At 40.9% G+C, this 15,608-nt stretch overlaps 1 protein-coding gene across 3 annotated transcripts in view; it reads left to right on the forward strand.

Moving 5' to 3' along the window:
- Positions 1-15,608, forward strand: part of STK4 (serine/threonine kinase 4) — an 89,289-nt gene that overhangs the window by 18,672 nt on the left and 55,009 nt on the right. For all 3 annotated transcript variants that reach the window (XR_014832416.1, XM_021077859.2, XM_021077860.2), the window contains 5 exons: positions 1,490-1,654; positions 4,680-4,847; positions 7,162-7,299; positions 9,843-9,971; positions 10,736-10,922. Coding sequence is in view for 2 of the 3 variants with exons in the window: in XM_021077859.2 (XP_020933518.1) it covers positions 1,490-1,654; positions 4,680-4,847; positions 7,162-7,299; positions 9,843-9,971; positions 10,736-10,922 (787 nt within the window). In the remaining variant the exon portion in view is untranslated. The remainder of the gene's footprint in view (positions 1-1,489; positions 1,655-4,679; positions 4,848-7,161; positions 7,300-9,842; positions 9,972-10,735; positions 10,923-15,608) is intronic.

Genomic DNA, 15,608 nt, shown 5'->3' on the forward strand with positions numbered 1-15,608 from the left:
TTTGATCTCTCCCCACCATAGTTATCCCTTTGGTTGGTTCTCTTGACAGTCTTGAAGAAAGGTGATTTGTCTGTTTTATAGATTGAGAAACTAAGAGACATTAGATAACTTACGTAAGTCACACATCTAGAAAGTAAAGCCAGGAGTGAAAACTAGGTCTTTCTAGTCCCACATCCCATATTTTTTTCACCACAGCATATTTCCTTTTAAATGTGAGTTGTTTGTCATAAAGGGGGCCGATAGAGAGTTTGTTGATTGAGTTTGTTTAGGACTGGGTTTGGATCAGCACAAAGTCACCACCGGGCTGATCAGATATTCTTTGTTGATTGCCACCATTCTTGCTTACATTCATTCATCATCATTCAGCAAATATTTTTTCAAGACCTACTGTGTGCCAGGTGGCTTTCTTGGTGCTAGATTCAATAGTAAACAAATCAAATACATCTTTTAATGGCGCTTATGTTTCTAAAAGGGAAGACATCACATAAATAGGTATACAGATCATGTACAGAGTGTCAGCTGGTGATAATGCTACCTTGACCAATAAGTAAGGTAAGGGAATAGAGAATGATTTAGGAATGAAGGGAGCTCTGATTTTCTGCTGAGGCGACATTTGGGCAGAGACAGTGAAGTAAGGGAGCAACTTACACAGAAATCTGGTTGAAGGGCATCGCAGGGAGAGAGAACAGCAGTTGAAAAGGCCCGGAAGTGGGAGCATGTTTAGTGTTCGAGGAAGATCAGAGACACCTACATGGCTGAAACAGGACAAGCAAGGTAGAAAGTGGAAGAGGATGAAGGTGGCCAGAACCCAGGTCATGTTAAGACCTTGGTGAGGACCGGCTGAATAGCTTAGGAAGCCATTGGTGGCTTTTGAGCAGAGCTGGCTTACATTATAGAAGATGCATTATGGCTTCCGTGTGGAAGATACATTGTAGAGGATCAAGGGCAGAAGCAGTGAGACCAGTTAGGAGATTGTTAGAAAAGCTCAGGCAGGACATGATGGTGGCTTGGACTAGGGTAAATACAGAGGATATAGTTGCATATATTTTGAAGACAGAGAAGAGCAAAGGTGACCTCAAGGTTTTTGGCCAGAGCAACTGGAGGAATGAAACTGCCTTTTACTAAGAGAGAGAAGCGTGGGAAGAGTAGAGTAGACAGGTGTGTGGTGAGAAGGGTAAGAGAATGGTAAAAATGAAGAATTCGATTTGGACATGTTATGCTTATGATACTTGTTAGGTATTCATTTGGAAGTGTTGTATAGGCAAATATATGAATCTGATATTTGGGGAGAGATCTGGGCTGGAAATATAACTTTAGGAGTGGTCAGCATAGTGATAGTATTATAAGCTGTCAAATGCTGTTCACTCGTTGCATGAGATCTTAAATTTATATTCTAGGAAAGGAGTTTGGGTCTAAATTTGTTTTCCTTTTTCAAAATGTGCTGATTTAAACAAATAGAATTTTAACTTCTCATTTTTTTTTTTTCCAGTTAACAGAAGATGAAATAGCTACAATATTACAATCAACACTTAAGGGACTGGAATACCTTCATTTTATGAGAAAAATACATCGAGATATCAAGGCAGGAAATATTTTGCTAAATACAGAAGGACATGCAAAACTTGCAGATTTTGGGGTAGCAGGTCAACTTACAGTAAGTAACAATGTTACTTGTTTTTTTTTTTTTTTTTTTGTCTTTTTGCTATTTCTTGGGCCGCTCTCGTGGTATATGGAGGTTCCCAGGCTAGGGGTCGAATCGGAGCTGTAGCTGCCAGCCTACACCAGAGCCACAGCAACGCAGGATCCGAGCCGCATCTGCGACCTACACCACAGCTCATGGCAACGCCGGATCCTTAACCCACTGAGCGAGGCTAGGGATCGAACCCACAACCTCATGGTTCCTAGTTGGATTCGTTAACCACTGCGCCACGACGGGAACTCCACAATGTTACTTGTGTTGGTAACTTTCAGCTGTCTTGAGAAGCAATTCCTTTTACTTATCTATTAAAATGTAATATTTGATTTAATTGTATTAGTACAAAAAATATTAAGGAATATACTAAAGCGCTGGTAGATAATTTTAGATCCTTTCCTAGAGTTCAGGGCCCCTAGTTTAACTTTGTTTACCTTTGATAAGAATAAAAACTAAGACAAGAAATGATAGAGCAGAAGTTTAAATTCTGTTGGGCTACCTCATCACATTTATAAAAGGAAGAAAAATTAAATCTAAATGGCTTTCGTTGAATAAGACATAATGTCATCTCATTCAGCCTTCAGGTAGCGGTCACTTCATTGAAATCACTCTCCACATTTGGTTCCAAAGTGCAGCCTCCTGATTTTCCTCCTACCTCAGTAGTACATGGCAGTGAAAAAAACATGTTTTCAAAACAGGAAGCCTAAAATTATCTGATTTTGTAAAACACAGAAGTATGTGTGAAATATGTGTAGAAAAATAGAATTCTGGACAGATACATACTAAAATTTGCAACAACATTATACATCGGTTTTCTTGGGTCGTAGGAAAAAATATATCATTTGTTTGTTTAGAGCTGGTATTATATACAGTTTTCATTTTTAAGAGTTTTAAATCTTCCTAGAACATGTTAGGGAGTTCCATAGGTATTGCAACAGCACGGAAATCGCTTTGATGTTTAAGAAAAAAACTTGGTAACTCATTCCATATTGTGATTTGTGGGCCCTTAAAAAGATTCTTTTGTTAACACATAAGTAAACTGTAATATTGTTATAAATTATTATGTTATATTAATATTAATATACTATTAATAATAATATTATTATTAATATATTATTATACTATTATATTATAATAGTGTATTAATATTATCTCAATTACAGTCTTACCAAGGAAACCAAATTGGCTTCATACTTCTTCTTTTTTTTTTTTTTATACGGCATATGGAAGTTCCCAGGCTAGAGGTCAAATTGGAGCTACAGCTGCCAGCCTATACCATAGCCACAGCAACTTGGGATCCGTGCTGTGTCTGCGACCTATGCCACAGCTCATGGCAACACCAGATCTGTAACCCACTGAGCGAGGCCACCTCATGCATACTAGTTGGGTTTGCTGTTACCACTGAGTCACAATGGGAACTCCACTAATGTATATAATATTATATAAAACATGTATATTATAAAAAGAAATTATATATGGACAAATGAATGTACACACATATATTTTTTTCTTTTTCATTTCTTGATTTCACATGTAGTACATGCTCACACAATCCATCCAAGTGTTACAGAAATATGCAGGATAGAAAGTAAAAGTCCTTAGTGATTCTGTCTTCTAGATAGAGCTGTTGTTAATAGTTTGATGTATATTCCTTGGAGATTTTTTCGCTATCCATATAACAGCAATATTTATTATTATTGGTTATTTTTTTTTAAATTTATTGTTCTGATCATTACTTTTCTTCTACAAAGACAAGGCTATGTTATATGTAATTTTGAATCTAATATTTTTGCTTCACAGTGTGTCTCATACATTTTTCCCATGTCAGAAAAATGTATCTAGGAGTTCCTGCTGTGGTGCAGTGGACTAAGCATCCAACTGCACTGGCTCAGGGCACTGCAAAAGCATGGATTTAATCCCTGGCCCAGTGCAGTGGGTTAAAGGAATCCGGCGTTGCTGCACCTCTGGTGTAGTTTGCAGCTGTGGATCAGATTCAGTTCTGGCCCAGAAATGTCCATATGCTGCTGAGGCAGCAATAAAATAAAAAAAAAAAAATGTATCTAGCTCTTTTGTTTTGTTTTGTTTTTTCTGGGGTCACACCCGTGGCATATGGAGGTTCCCAGGCTAAGGGTCCAATTGGAGCTGTAGCCGCTGGCCTACACCACAGCTCACAGCAACGCCGGATCCCCAACCCACTGAGCAAGGTCAGGGATCGAACCCACAACCTCATGGTTCCCAGTCAGATTTGTTAACCACTGAGCCATGCCGGGAACTCCTAGCTCCTTTTTTTTTAATGTGGTGTTTCATTGTGTGGATATTTATTGTACTTAACTTGGTGCCTTTAGTTGGTAATTCGTGTTGTTTCCTTTTTCTTTTCTCCTTTCTATTACAAATATTTCTGAAATACTTATGCATATATCTTGGGGTACTTATACATAGGACACATTTCTAGAAACAGATTTTTTTTTATGGCTGTACCTGTGACATATGGAAGTGTCTGGGCCAGGGATTGAATCCAAGCCACAGCTATGGCAATGCCGAATCCTTAACCCACTGAGCTGGGCCAGGGATCGAACCCGTGCCTCTGCAGCATCCCGAGCCACTGCAGTCAGATTCTTACTCCATTGCGCCACAGCAGGAACTCTCAGAAACTGATTTTGGTCAAAGGATATGGACGTTTAAATTTTATAAATGTTGCCAAATTGCCTATTATCAGTACTAGTTATTGTTAATCTTTTTAATTTTTGTCAATTTCATTTTAGTGGTTTTATTAATTGATTGTTATTTTTATGTTTAAATAATTGAGACTCTTTTACATGTTTATGTCATTTGAATTTCTTTTGTGGCTGCTTGATCGATCATGCTTCTTTAATATGGTTTTTGTGTGTATTTCAAGTCCAAGACGTGTCTTCTTGTTGGTTTAGACAGGACTCTCTTTCCCAGTAGTTTTAATGCTTGGTGTTGATCTTCCTCCTTTCTATTTTAGGATACCATGGCCAAAAGAAATACAGTGATAGGGACACCATTTTGGATGGCTCCAGAAGTGATTCAGGAAATAGGGTACAACTGTGTGGCAGACATCTGGTCACTGGGAATCACTGCCATAGAAATGGCCGAAGGAAAGCCGCCGTATGCCGATATCCATCCAATGAGGGTAAGAACATGGACAGAATATCAGCGGGGTGGTTAGTTACCAGTGATCATTAGAAGGTTGGTTCAGCGACTTACTTGGTTAGGTACCAAACAATAAATGAATTAATTTTAAATAGTTGATAAGTGTCAGTCTAGACTCCAGTTGTACACTTCCACTAGTTGTAGTCACTTATGAATTCAAGTGTAATCCACTCCTCTCCATTCCAAAGATTGTGTACTCGTAGCCCTCTGGCAGGACATGGGCCAAGAAATGCTTGGTTTGACTTGTGCATTGTGTGTGTTTTTAATAGTTCAGGTTCTCGCGTTTTAATATAACAGCATTAACTGGAGCTGAGGAGCAGTCCTGACCTTCATACAGGGGCGTGGGCTTAGCACTTTCCCAGTCTCCACGATTCCGTATTCACCAAGTACCAGTTATTGCTTATTGCAGTGTTTTTTCTGTTTTTCTTATAATAGTATTAAGAGGAAAGCAGACTGTTTTTTTGAACTCATGTCACTAACACCCAGCCTGATTCATTTGTTGTCTTTTTCCTGTCTCGTCCTTACATGAGTGAGTTCTGGAGGCTCTGTGCTTTCCAGGCTCCATCCGCTTGTGGAGTATGAAGGGCGCATAGAGTCATTCTCCATTGAAACTCCTTCTGTGTTGATAGCTAAGCAGTTTCCAGGCTTCAGCCACCACAGAACCCCCCTCGTCACAGCACTGTTGCAAGAGCTCAACCCGGCCTTCAAGGGCTCCATAGTCCTCTCCAGACTGCCCATCCCAGCTCCTCCTCTCCTCTGATTAAGTAGTCCTTCTGTCAAAAGACCTAACAGTTTTTTTTTAAAGTATTTGTGTGAAAATAATGTATATACAAAATAAAGTATTCGTGTGCTCAAAGATAAGCTCCGTCTTTGTAGGGGGCAGAAGTGGAGAAGGATGGGAAGATTTACTGGTTATATTTTTAGATTGAATGAATATAATGTAAGCTGCTTATTGCAGAGTTTTATTTTTTCTAGAAACTGTACTTCTTTTATTGGAAACATGATAAATAATATAGGCATACCTCGTTTTATTGCACTTTGCTTTATTGCTTTTAACAATTGAAGGTTTGTGGCAACCCTGCATCAAGAAGTCTGTTGGTGCCATTTTTCCAACAGCATTTGCTCACTTCACGTCTCTGGGCAACATTTTGGTAATTCTCGCAATATTTCAAACTTTTCCATTGCTGATATATTTGATATGGTATCAGTGATCTTTGACGTTACTATTTCAAAAAAAGATCATAACTCACTGAAGGCTCAGATGATGGTTAGCATTTTTAGCAATACATTATTTTTTTTAATGCAGGTATATACATTGTTTCTTTAGACATAAAACTATTGCACACTTAGTAGACTACAGTATAGGGGAAGCATAACTGTTATATGCACTGGGAAACCGAAAAAATCATGTGATTTGCTCTATTGCAGCAGTCTGGAACTGAACCTACAGTATTTCCTATAGTTTTATTTTTTTTGGAAATAGTAGAATTTAATTGCCATGTAGTAGGCCAATTTTTTTTCAAGTATGTAGAATTAATGTGGCTTGGAGGCTGATGACTCTCTTGTGATTTGGGGGACTTCTAGCTTTATGACCTCCTTTCAGTCACTTTTTTTTTTCTCTGCTTTTTAGGGCCGCACACACGGCTTCTGGAGGTTCCCAGGCTAGGGGTTAAATCGGAGCTGTAGCTTCTGGCCTATGTCACAGCCACAGCAATGCGGGATCCCGAGCCGTGTCTTCGACCTAGACCACAGCTCACGGCAACCTCGCATCCTTAACCCACTGAGGGAGGCCAGGGATCGAACCTGCAACCTCATGGTTCCTAGCTGGATTTGTTTCTGCTGTGCCACAATGGGAACTCTGCAGTCACTTATTATATCCAGGGGTGGTGGTAACTTTTAGGGAAGAGGAAAACTTGACAGCTACAGGGCTGGGGTTCTCTTCAAGATGTTGATGTTTGGTCTTGCCTTTTCACTTTGAGTGGCAGTGTACTTTGGTCAGCAAAACCCCCAAAAAGCTTGCTGGATATCGTGAGGTTTATGGGACGAGAGTACAGATGAAAGAGGGAGAGAGAGAGAGGGAAAGCAGAGAGAGGAAGAGGGGGAAGGAGAGCTCTATCAGCTTCTCTAATTGTCATAACTTCCTTCTTTGAGATACTCAGACTTTCATTGCAATTTGGGGGCTTATAGTGGGGAAGAGAAAAACCATTTCATCAAACTTCCAATGTATTTCTAGTCATATTTTTATTGGAGCATCACTTTCACTTTGCCAAATCTTTTTTTTTTTTTTTCTTTAGGCAATCTTCATGATTCCTACCAACCCACCTCCCACATTCCGAAAGCCAGAACTGTGGTCAGATAGCTTCATGGATTTTGTGAAGCAGTGTCTTGTAAAGAGCCCTGAGCAGAGAGCCACGGCCACTCAACTCCTCCAGGTAGGAATCAGCCTGGGGTGCAGCGGTTTCACTCACAGGCTGACCAAAAGATGCTGTTAACCCACCTACATGGAGATGGTAAGAGGTATAAGATATTCCCTGCCTCTAGGCAGGTTTAAATGTGAATGCTTAGAAAAGATATAGAAAAGAATGGGAGATCATTGAACAAGACAATAATGCAAGAAAATACAGTGCTCTGTGGGAATTAGAAAGCAGGAATTGACATTTATTGAGCACCTACTGTGTGCATACTTTGCATGTTATGCCATTGATTAATTTTTAATTAATTCATTAATTTTTGGCCATGGCTGCAGTGGCTTGACATAGGATCTCAGTTCCCAGACCAGGGATGGAGCTACTGAAAGATGAAAGCACTCAGAGATGAAAGCACTGAATCCTAATCACTAGACCACCAGGGAACTCCCACATTATGCCATTTAATCATCACATACACGCTGTGAGAGATAGGTATTATTTATTTTTATAGGTGAGAAAATGGAGGTTTGGAGAGGTTAATCATTTAGAGCCACTCAGCTGGTAGACAGCAGAGCCAGGATGGGACCTAAGTAGTCTCTTTGATTCCAAAGCAGGAGTGATTCAGTGTCCCCAATTCTGACAAAGAACTGGGATTAATGGTAGGTGCTGCTGTAACTCAGGGTGGGAAGAGGCCACTTTGGACTGGAAATACGAGGAATGCTTTCCCGGAGGAGGTAACCTCTGTGCTTGGGCTTTGAAGAATGGGTGGGGTTTGGCGGGCAGCATCCTTCGTGGTTAGGAGCTTGGATTCTGGAGCCCAGTTGCCCAAGTTGGAGTCCTGGCTCTCTACGTACTGGCTTTATGACGTTGAGTAAGGAACCGCACCTCTCTGTCTATACAGTAGAGGTAAAGTACCTGTCCCATATGTTAGGATTAAGTGATATCATATGTGTAACTTCGAATAGTTCTTTACACATATCGGAGATACAGTATATTACGGATTTGATGAATATCTGCTGTTATATCAGGCCATGCCCAATAACGGTTTTCAGTCACATCAGACCCAGTGCCCCCTTTTTATAACCAATACATTTTATTTAAACATTCCTTACCTTTCCGGCATGAAACTCCTAGATGATAAAATCTACTTATATCCATAATTTAAAAAGAATCAATGTAATGCGTGTGATGTGATGGAGAAATATAAGGATAATAATTTATAATAAAATATGTGTCCATATAGAAATGCTCCAGCTTTTCAACTTATAGACATAATAAAGTAATTAGACACCTGTACCTAGCATCACAAATGAGTTTAGATTGAAGAGCAGAGAGAACAGAAAGCATTTCCTTCAAGAAACCCAGGAAAATGAGTGGAGGGGACACTGACATAAATGTAATGTCAAGTAATAGCAGAGCAGACTCATTTATATATAAGGTAGAGAAATGATCTTAAAGACGTTCTCAGTAGAGAGAACAAGGAAATTTGATATTCTTGCAAATGAGCTGCGTCTTATTTCTGAGAGTAGTGATGAATTCTTTTCCTACCTGGCTGGGGTGCTGATGCAGTTTTATGGAAAAGATACCTCCTGTATTTCTATCCCACCACATGGTGAGGCTATTGTACATATCTAGAGTACTTGCAAAGACCTTGGAAATCATATTCTCTGGTGGGTGGTGATTGCAAAGAGGAACACTGGGGACAAATGTCAGAATAAGTGTGGAAAACAGCAGGCAACCCCCCCCCCCCAAATTTCCAGACATAACTTTCATAGCATAGATTTCTTATCATTTGTGTCACAAAAGGCAGTAATACAAACGTAAGATGGTATTAATATTAAAAACTTTAAGCCATTTCTATAAATGAAAGTCAGCAGTATTCCCAAGCATCTTTGCAGATTGAATAATATTGGGCCTACATCTGTTACATATTTGTGACCAGTTTTAGTATTTCTGTAGGAACTGCACTTTGGCACTAAAATCCTTTTTACCTAAATCCGTAGTTGGAAATTCTATAGTACATTGACTAGAAAGAATAAACAGGATGAATAAACTATTCAGTGATTTCTAAACAATGTCTCAATTCCATTGAAGCCCCCCCCCAAAATCACCCAAAAATTTTTCAGTATTACTTATCAAAGTGTATATGTTCTCTGACACATTTGAAAGATGTGCAGAATGTGTTACAGTTCAATGCTGTATAAGATTGTTCCACACTTCACAGGATCGCTTGTGTCCCTGCCCCCTGTCCCACTTCCACGTAGTTTGTGTTCTCCAAACAAGCTCCCAGCATGTTTACAGAACTTCCTCTAGGGGGCGATAGTAGCCTGCTGAGAATCCCTAGAGTTTGCACAGAGAAATGGAGGAAACATTCTAGCCAAGCCAAAAAAGATGGGTAAAGCCTGAATGCATCTGCTCAGTTATAAAGCGAGTATGAGTTAGCTGTTGTCCAAACCATAAAGAGAAACAGATTCACTGGCCGATTGAACAGAAATCAAGTACCTGCTGTGTGCCAGGCAGTGTTTGGCACTCTACCGTATGAACCATCTTCCACTTTCTTATTGAAGCACCCATTTGTCAAGAGTGCCAAAGGAGTGTCCATACTGCGGGACTTAATTAACGAAGCCATGGACGTGAAGCTGAAACGCCAGGAAGCCCAGCAGCGGGAGGTGGACCAGGACGATGAAGAAAACTCAGTGAGTGGCAGGCAGTGTGGTGGGCCTCGGGTGTTCATGCTTGTTATTTCATGACTACCGGCCAGGCGAGATGAGTTGGGGATGTAGGATCCATCTGGAGCTGGAGACTCTTTTCGAGTGACTCTGTCCATTCCGGGACCAGGGCTTGCTGGAGGCTTGCTGGATCTGTGCTTGTTCTTCGCACAGTGCTTCCTGAGGCACTTCCACATTTTATTCTTTTGCCTCCATATCTTTTCTTCAGTTTAACTTTTTATTCAGGAGAGAGAATGCTCAGGGCTGAGTCTGAGTTTTCCTTACCCATTTGGAGAATCTGGGAGCCATACTGAATAGGTAGATTTTTACACTTAGAGACTCCCCCACACCCTTGAGATCCCAAGAGCATGCACTCAGCTCCTTGGGTCAATGTTACAACATGTTATTAAGAAGGAGAGAGGGAAGGGGAGAGGGAAAGGGCCCTTTAGGGTTGGATGTGCAGCTCTCATGTGGATAAATTATGATCTTCTTTGGTTAAGAGTACTCTCAATGGAGTCTAACTCGTGAAAATTGTGAATCCATGTATTGTACACTTGTAACACATAGAGTGTCGTACATCAACCATACTTCAGTGTGAAAAAAAAAAAAAGAGTGCTCTCGGTTCTACGTGGTGGGTTTAGAATCTAAGTGTCACATCAGAAATATTTGCACCAAGATGAATAAGAGTAATTCAGAAACCCTGTAAGATTTTGATCAAATTAGCCCTCATCTGAGATTTCATCCTCTTCCAGGAGGAGGATGAAATGGATTCTGGCACGATGGTCCGAGCCGCCGGGGACGAGATGGGCACCGTCCGCGTGGCCAGCACCATGAGTGACGGAGCCAATACCATGATCGAGCACGACGACACGTTGCCGTCCCAGCTGGGCACCATGGTGATCAATGCGGAGGAGGAGGAAGAGGAAGGCACCATGAAAAGTAAGGCGCTAACTAGACCAACTTGGCAGGCAGGCCGCGCACGATCCAGGGAAAGCAGGTTCTGTGGTCCACACGGACTCAGTCCTGAAGCTCCTTTCTGTTGCCACAACCAAAGGAGTGAGAGAGCATTGGAAGGTTGGGGCGCAGCGGAGGGTCTGGGAGGGAGGAAGCTGGCACGTGGAGTCAGAGGTCGGCAGGCGACAGGAAGGGATCGACTTTCTGACCTGCATGACCATTCTCTTAGCATTTTTTTCTTTCTTTTCCGTGATCTGTGGAGGCGAGCATGTAGGTTTTGATGCGTAATTCAAAGTGTTAGGAAATTCTGAATGACTTACCAAACATACTCTTTTCAGTCTGTTTTCGTCAAACTGTTTGTCTGACCCAGGTTGAGCAATTCTCAGTCAGTCTCTTAAGGGTGAATGTGACAACTGAAGAGTCCCTTCCAGGCTCTTCTAATTTAAACCCATCTCTGCTGCTGTTCTTCCTCTTCCGATCCTTTTTATTTGGCCTGTGACCGAGGCCTGACGCCTGTGCTCAGTTCCTCGTGGGGGGCCGTCCTCTCCTCTCCCGTCGGTTTCCTTTCCCTTTACTCTGTGCGTGACAGACCGAGTCACAGAGGAAAGGAACTGGGAGTACCCAGTGGTCATACTAATTGAATTGAGTTCTCAGTGTACCGTTTAGCCTGAATTTTGCACAGGTTTAAAATATTAAGTCTCTGTGATCGTTCCATCATCTTTTTTTTTTTTTTTTTCTTTTCTTTTTTGAAAGTTAAAGCTTCCTCTTCTAAACCAAGGGCTTGATTGGCAAACAATGGTCCACAAGCCAAACCTGGCCTGCCACCTGGTTTTAGCAGTGAAGTGTTATTGGAACACAGCCATGCCCATTCATTTGCGTACTGTCTATACTGCTTTTGTGCTGCAGAGGCAGAGTGAAGCCGTTGTGACTGAGACCATGTGGCCCCCAAAGCCTGAAATGTCTGTTCTCTGGTCCTTTACCGACAGAAACGTTCTCTGACTACGGCTTTAGACCCTCTGCTCTGTGATTGGTTAATTCATTCAGTAAATTTCTCTTCAGTGTCCACTGTATCCACAGGTACTTTGCTGGATGCTGCAGCAGCCCTCACCCTGAAGGAGGTCGTTGTCTAGAGTGGGGGACAGACCATTAATTATACCTCGGTGTCTGAAACTGAGCTTTAAAACAGAGGTAATCGGAGGGTGTTGGCCAAGCAGAGTGGAAGAATATTTAACTCAGGCTGGGGATTACTGACAAATTCCTGGAGGAAGAGGGCAGGAAGGTTGGCTGTGAGTGGGGTGGGCGGAGATGTTCCAGCAGAGGTTGCTGTGTCCTCAAAGCCCCAGAGGCAAGTCCAGGGGAATGGTGGCTGGGTTGTTGCCGTGGAACAGACCATTCTAGGGCTGGGGTTCTCAGGCAGCCCCCTCTAATTTTCGCCTTCCAGGTCTGTGCGGTTTTAACCAACCTTTTGTTTTTGAAGGAAAGAGCTTTTCTTGTTTTCTTTTTTCTGTTTCGGGGCCAAGGCTCAGCCTTTGTTTGGCTTTGGGTCAGAATTACACAAATGGTGAAAGAGTAGTAATACTGCTGATGGGTGTGTGAGTTGGTCTAACTTTTGTGGAATGTAGTGCATATCAAGTATTTACAAAGTTCAAAGCTTTAACCAGCAAAGTCCACTTACGTATAAATTATTTATTATACCCGATAGGCATTGTAACTGTGAACAATAACTAGTAATGATTAGGTATTTAATGTCTGCCAGGCATGATGCTTAATCCTTTATCAGCATTTCATAGATTTTAATCCTTATGACCATGCTGGGTAGTTTTCCATAGCCACCCCCTCGTTTACTGCTGCAGAAACTGAATCGCAGAGAGATTAAGTAACTTGCTGTGGTTACACAGTGAGCAGTAGAAGAGCCAGGACCTGAAGCCAGATACATTGGACTTCAGAGCTCATGCTTGTAACCATTCGATCGTCCCGATCCTCAGTGGAGCCCCTTCACGAAGCTGTTGAGGGACAGGACTGAGGCTCATGTTACAGGGTGTCTGTTTGCAAGCCTCAGCCTGCAGTGGTGGTTTGAATAACCAGCCTCTCTGCACGTTTCCCTGGGATTTCTAGATGCAAAGCACATCGTTTTCAGATTTTCAAAGGGGACCTCCCTCTGATGGTAGGCTAATGACTTTGTTCCATCCGAAGGAGTAGGTCCTGGTTGGGAGTATCTGAAGCCACTGCAAAGAATCAGACTGCAGTTGCAGGGGATGGGGTTTGAGTAGGGTGAGATTTGATCGCTTTATAAGAGACCTCAAGAACCACACCTGTAAGAACCGCAGAGGTAAACCATGGCCCACGCTGCTTTGAAAACCCAAGTATTTGGATAAAAATATCAGTTTGGGGATCTTGGGAGGCTTCTTCTATTTGACTACGTCAGTGGTTTTTTTTTTTTTTTTTTTTTTTTTTTTGGTAAATGTCCCAGAAGAACTTTGCCCCCACAATCCAAAGGATACATTCCTGAGGCGACCTGAAGTGTCAGTGTCAGGGTCATTATACTTTCTCTGGGCCAGCAGAGGGAGCTCTGTAATAGGTTACGAATTGAATTTGTATTCCCATTTGTGTCCAGAAATCCACTTTCTGTGGAAGGCTTTATTCTAGATCAGGACCGTCATTTATTTATTTTAACATCTATTTTAAGTATCCACAGCAACACTAGGGCCATGTCCTTATTTTATTTAGGTAGGAGATTGGATACCTCATACTTGGCAAAGTTCAAACAAGACTGAAGTCAGTCTCAAAATAGTTGAACCTTTTCCTCTCTCTGCCCAGATTTCTCGGTAGACCTTAACCAAAACTGATGTTTTCTTTCTGCAGCATGATACTTTGCAGAGAGTTTTGAAACTGTCATCTGCTAAAATGGCCCTAACAAAGAAATCGAATACATTAAAGAAATAAAAGTTAAAATTCTTGTTCGGAACTGACTCAGGGAAAGTTATTTTATGTATCAAAATAAACATGAACAATGATGGGTTATAGCTTTTGTTGTGTAGCCTCTTTAGTTTTCATCTAATTAATTTCCATGTTGACTACACGAGTCTGATGCTTTTTTGGGGGAGTAGCCTTTGCCCTTTTTCCTTTTCTTTTTTGTTACTGGTTTGCAGTGTTCCTTATATTTGGGATACAAATTTTTTCTTTTTTAAAAAATGTTTTAATTTTTATTAATTTTTTTATTAAAGTATAGTTGACTTACAGTGTTTCCTCAATTTCTGTTGTACAGCAAAGTGATCCAATCACACAGTTTCCTGTGCCATACAACAGAACCCCATTGCCCATCTAGTCCAAGTGTTACTGTTCGCATCCATCATCTCCAAACTCTCCGTCCATCTGACTCCTCCTCCCCTCCTCACTGGCAACCACAAGTCTGTTCTCCAGGTCCATGATCTCTTTCTTTTTTGTCGATAGGATCATCTGTGCCATATTTTAGATTCCACATATAAGTGATTTCATGTGCTATTTGTCTTTCTCTTCCTTCACTTAGTATGAGAATCTCTAGTGCCATCTGTGTTGCTGCAAATGGCATTATTTTGTTCTTTTATATGGCTGAGTAGCATTCCATTATATATATATATATATATATATATATATATATATATATATATATATATACCACATCTTCTTAATCCATTCATCTGTCAATGGACATTGAGGCTGTTTCCATGTCTTGGCTGTTGTGAATAGTGCTACAGTGAACATAGGGGGGGCATGTGTCTTTTTGAGTGAATGTTTTGTCTGGATATATGCCCAGGAATGGGATTGCTGGATCATATGGTAGTTCTATATTTAGTTTCTGAGATACCTCCATACTGTTTTCCATAGTGCTCGTACAGTTTACATTCCCATCAACAGTGAAGGAGGGTTGCCTTTTCTCCACACCCTCTCCAGCATTTGTTATTTGTTGACTCATTAATGACGGCCATTCTGACAAGTACCTTATTGTAGTTTTGATTTGCATTTCCCTAATAATTAGTGATATTGAGCATTTCTTCATGTGCCTGTTGGCCATCCGTGTATCTTCTTTGGAGAAATGTCTATGCAGGTCTTTTGTTCATTTTTTTGTTGTTGAGTTATATGAGTTGTTTATATATTTTGGAGATTAGGCCTGTGTCTGTTGCACCATTTACAAAGATTTTCTCCAACATTCTGTGGGTTGTCTTTTCTTTTTTTTAATGGTTTCCTTTGCTATGCAAAAGCTTTTGGGTTTAATTAGGTCCCATTGGCTTGTTATTTTTATTGACCTTATTCTAGGAGGTAGATCAAACAAGATGTTGCTGTGATTTATGTAGAAGAGTGTTCTGCCTATGTTTTCCTCAAGGAATAGTATCTGGCCTTATATTTAGGTCTTTAATCCATTTCGAGTTTGCTGGATACTAATTTTTTGCAGTTATGTGCATTGTAAATATTTTCTACCAGCTTGTGACTTGTGCTTTTAATTTTGCAGGGTCTTTTTTTAGACAGCATCTTCAGTTTTTATGAAGTCACATCTGTCTGAATTTTCTTATATCATATGCTTTTTCATGTCTTCTTTAAGAAAATATTAATAGGAGTTCCTGCTGTGCTGCAGTGGGGTAAGAATCTGACTGCAGCAGCTTGGGTTGCTGCAGAGCCCCGGGCTTAATCCCCGGC

This window comes from Sus scrofa, chromosome 17, assembly GCF_054392235.1.
Source record: "Sus scrofa isolate SSC_HxYL_T2T_F1_AM1 chromosome 17, Sscrofa_HxYL_maternal_Yorkshire_Landrace_v2.0, whole genome shotgun sequence".
In the NCBI taxonomy this organism is placed as follows: domain Eukaryota; kingdom Metazoa; phylum Chordata; class Mammalia; order Artiodactyla; family Suidae; genus Sus; species Sus scrofa.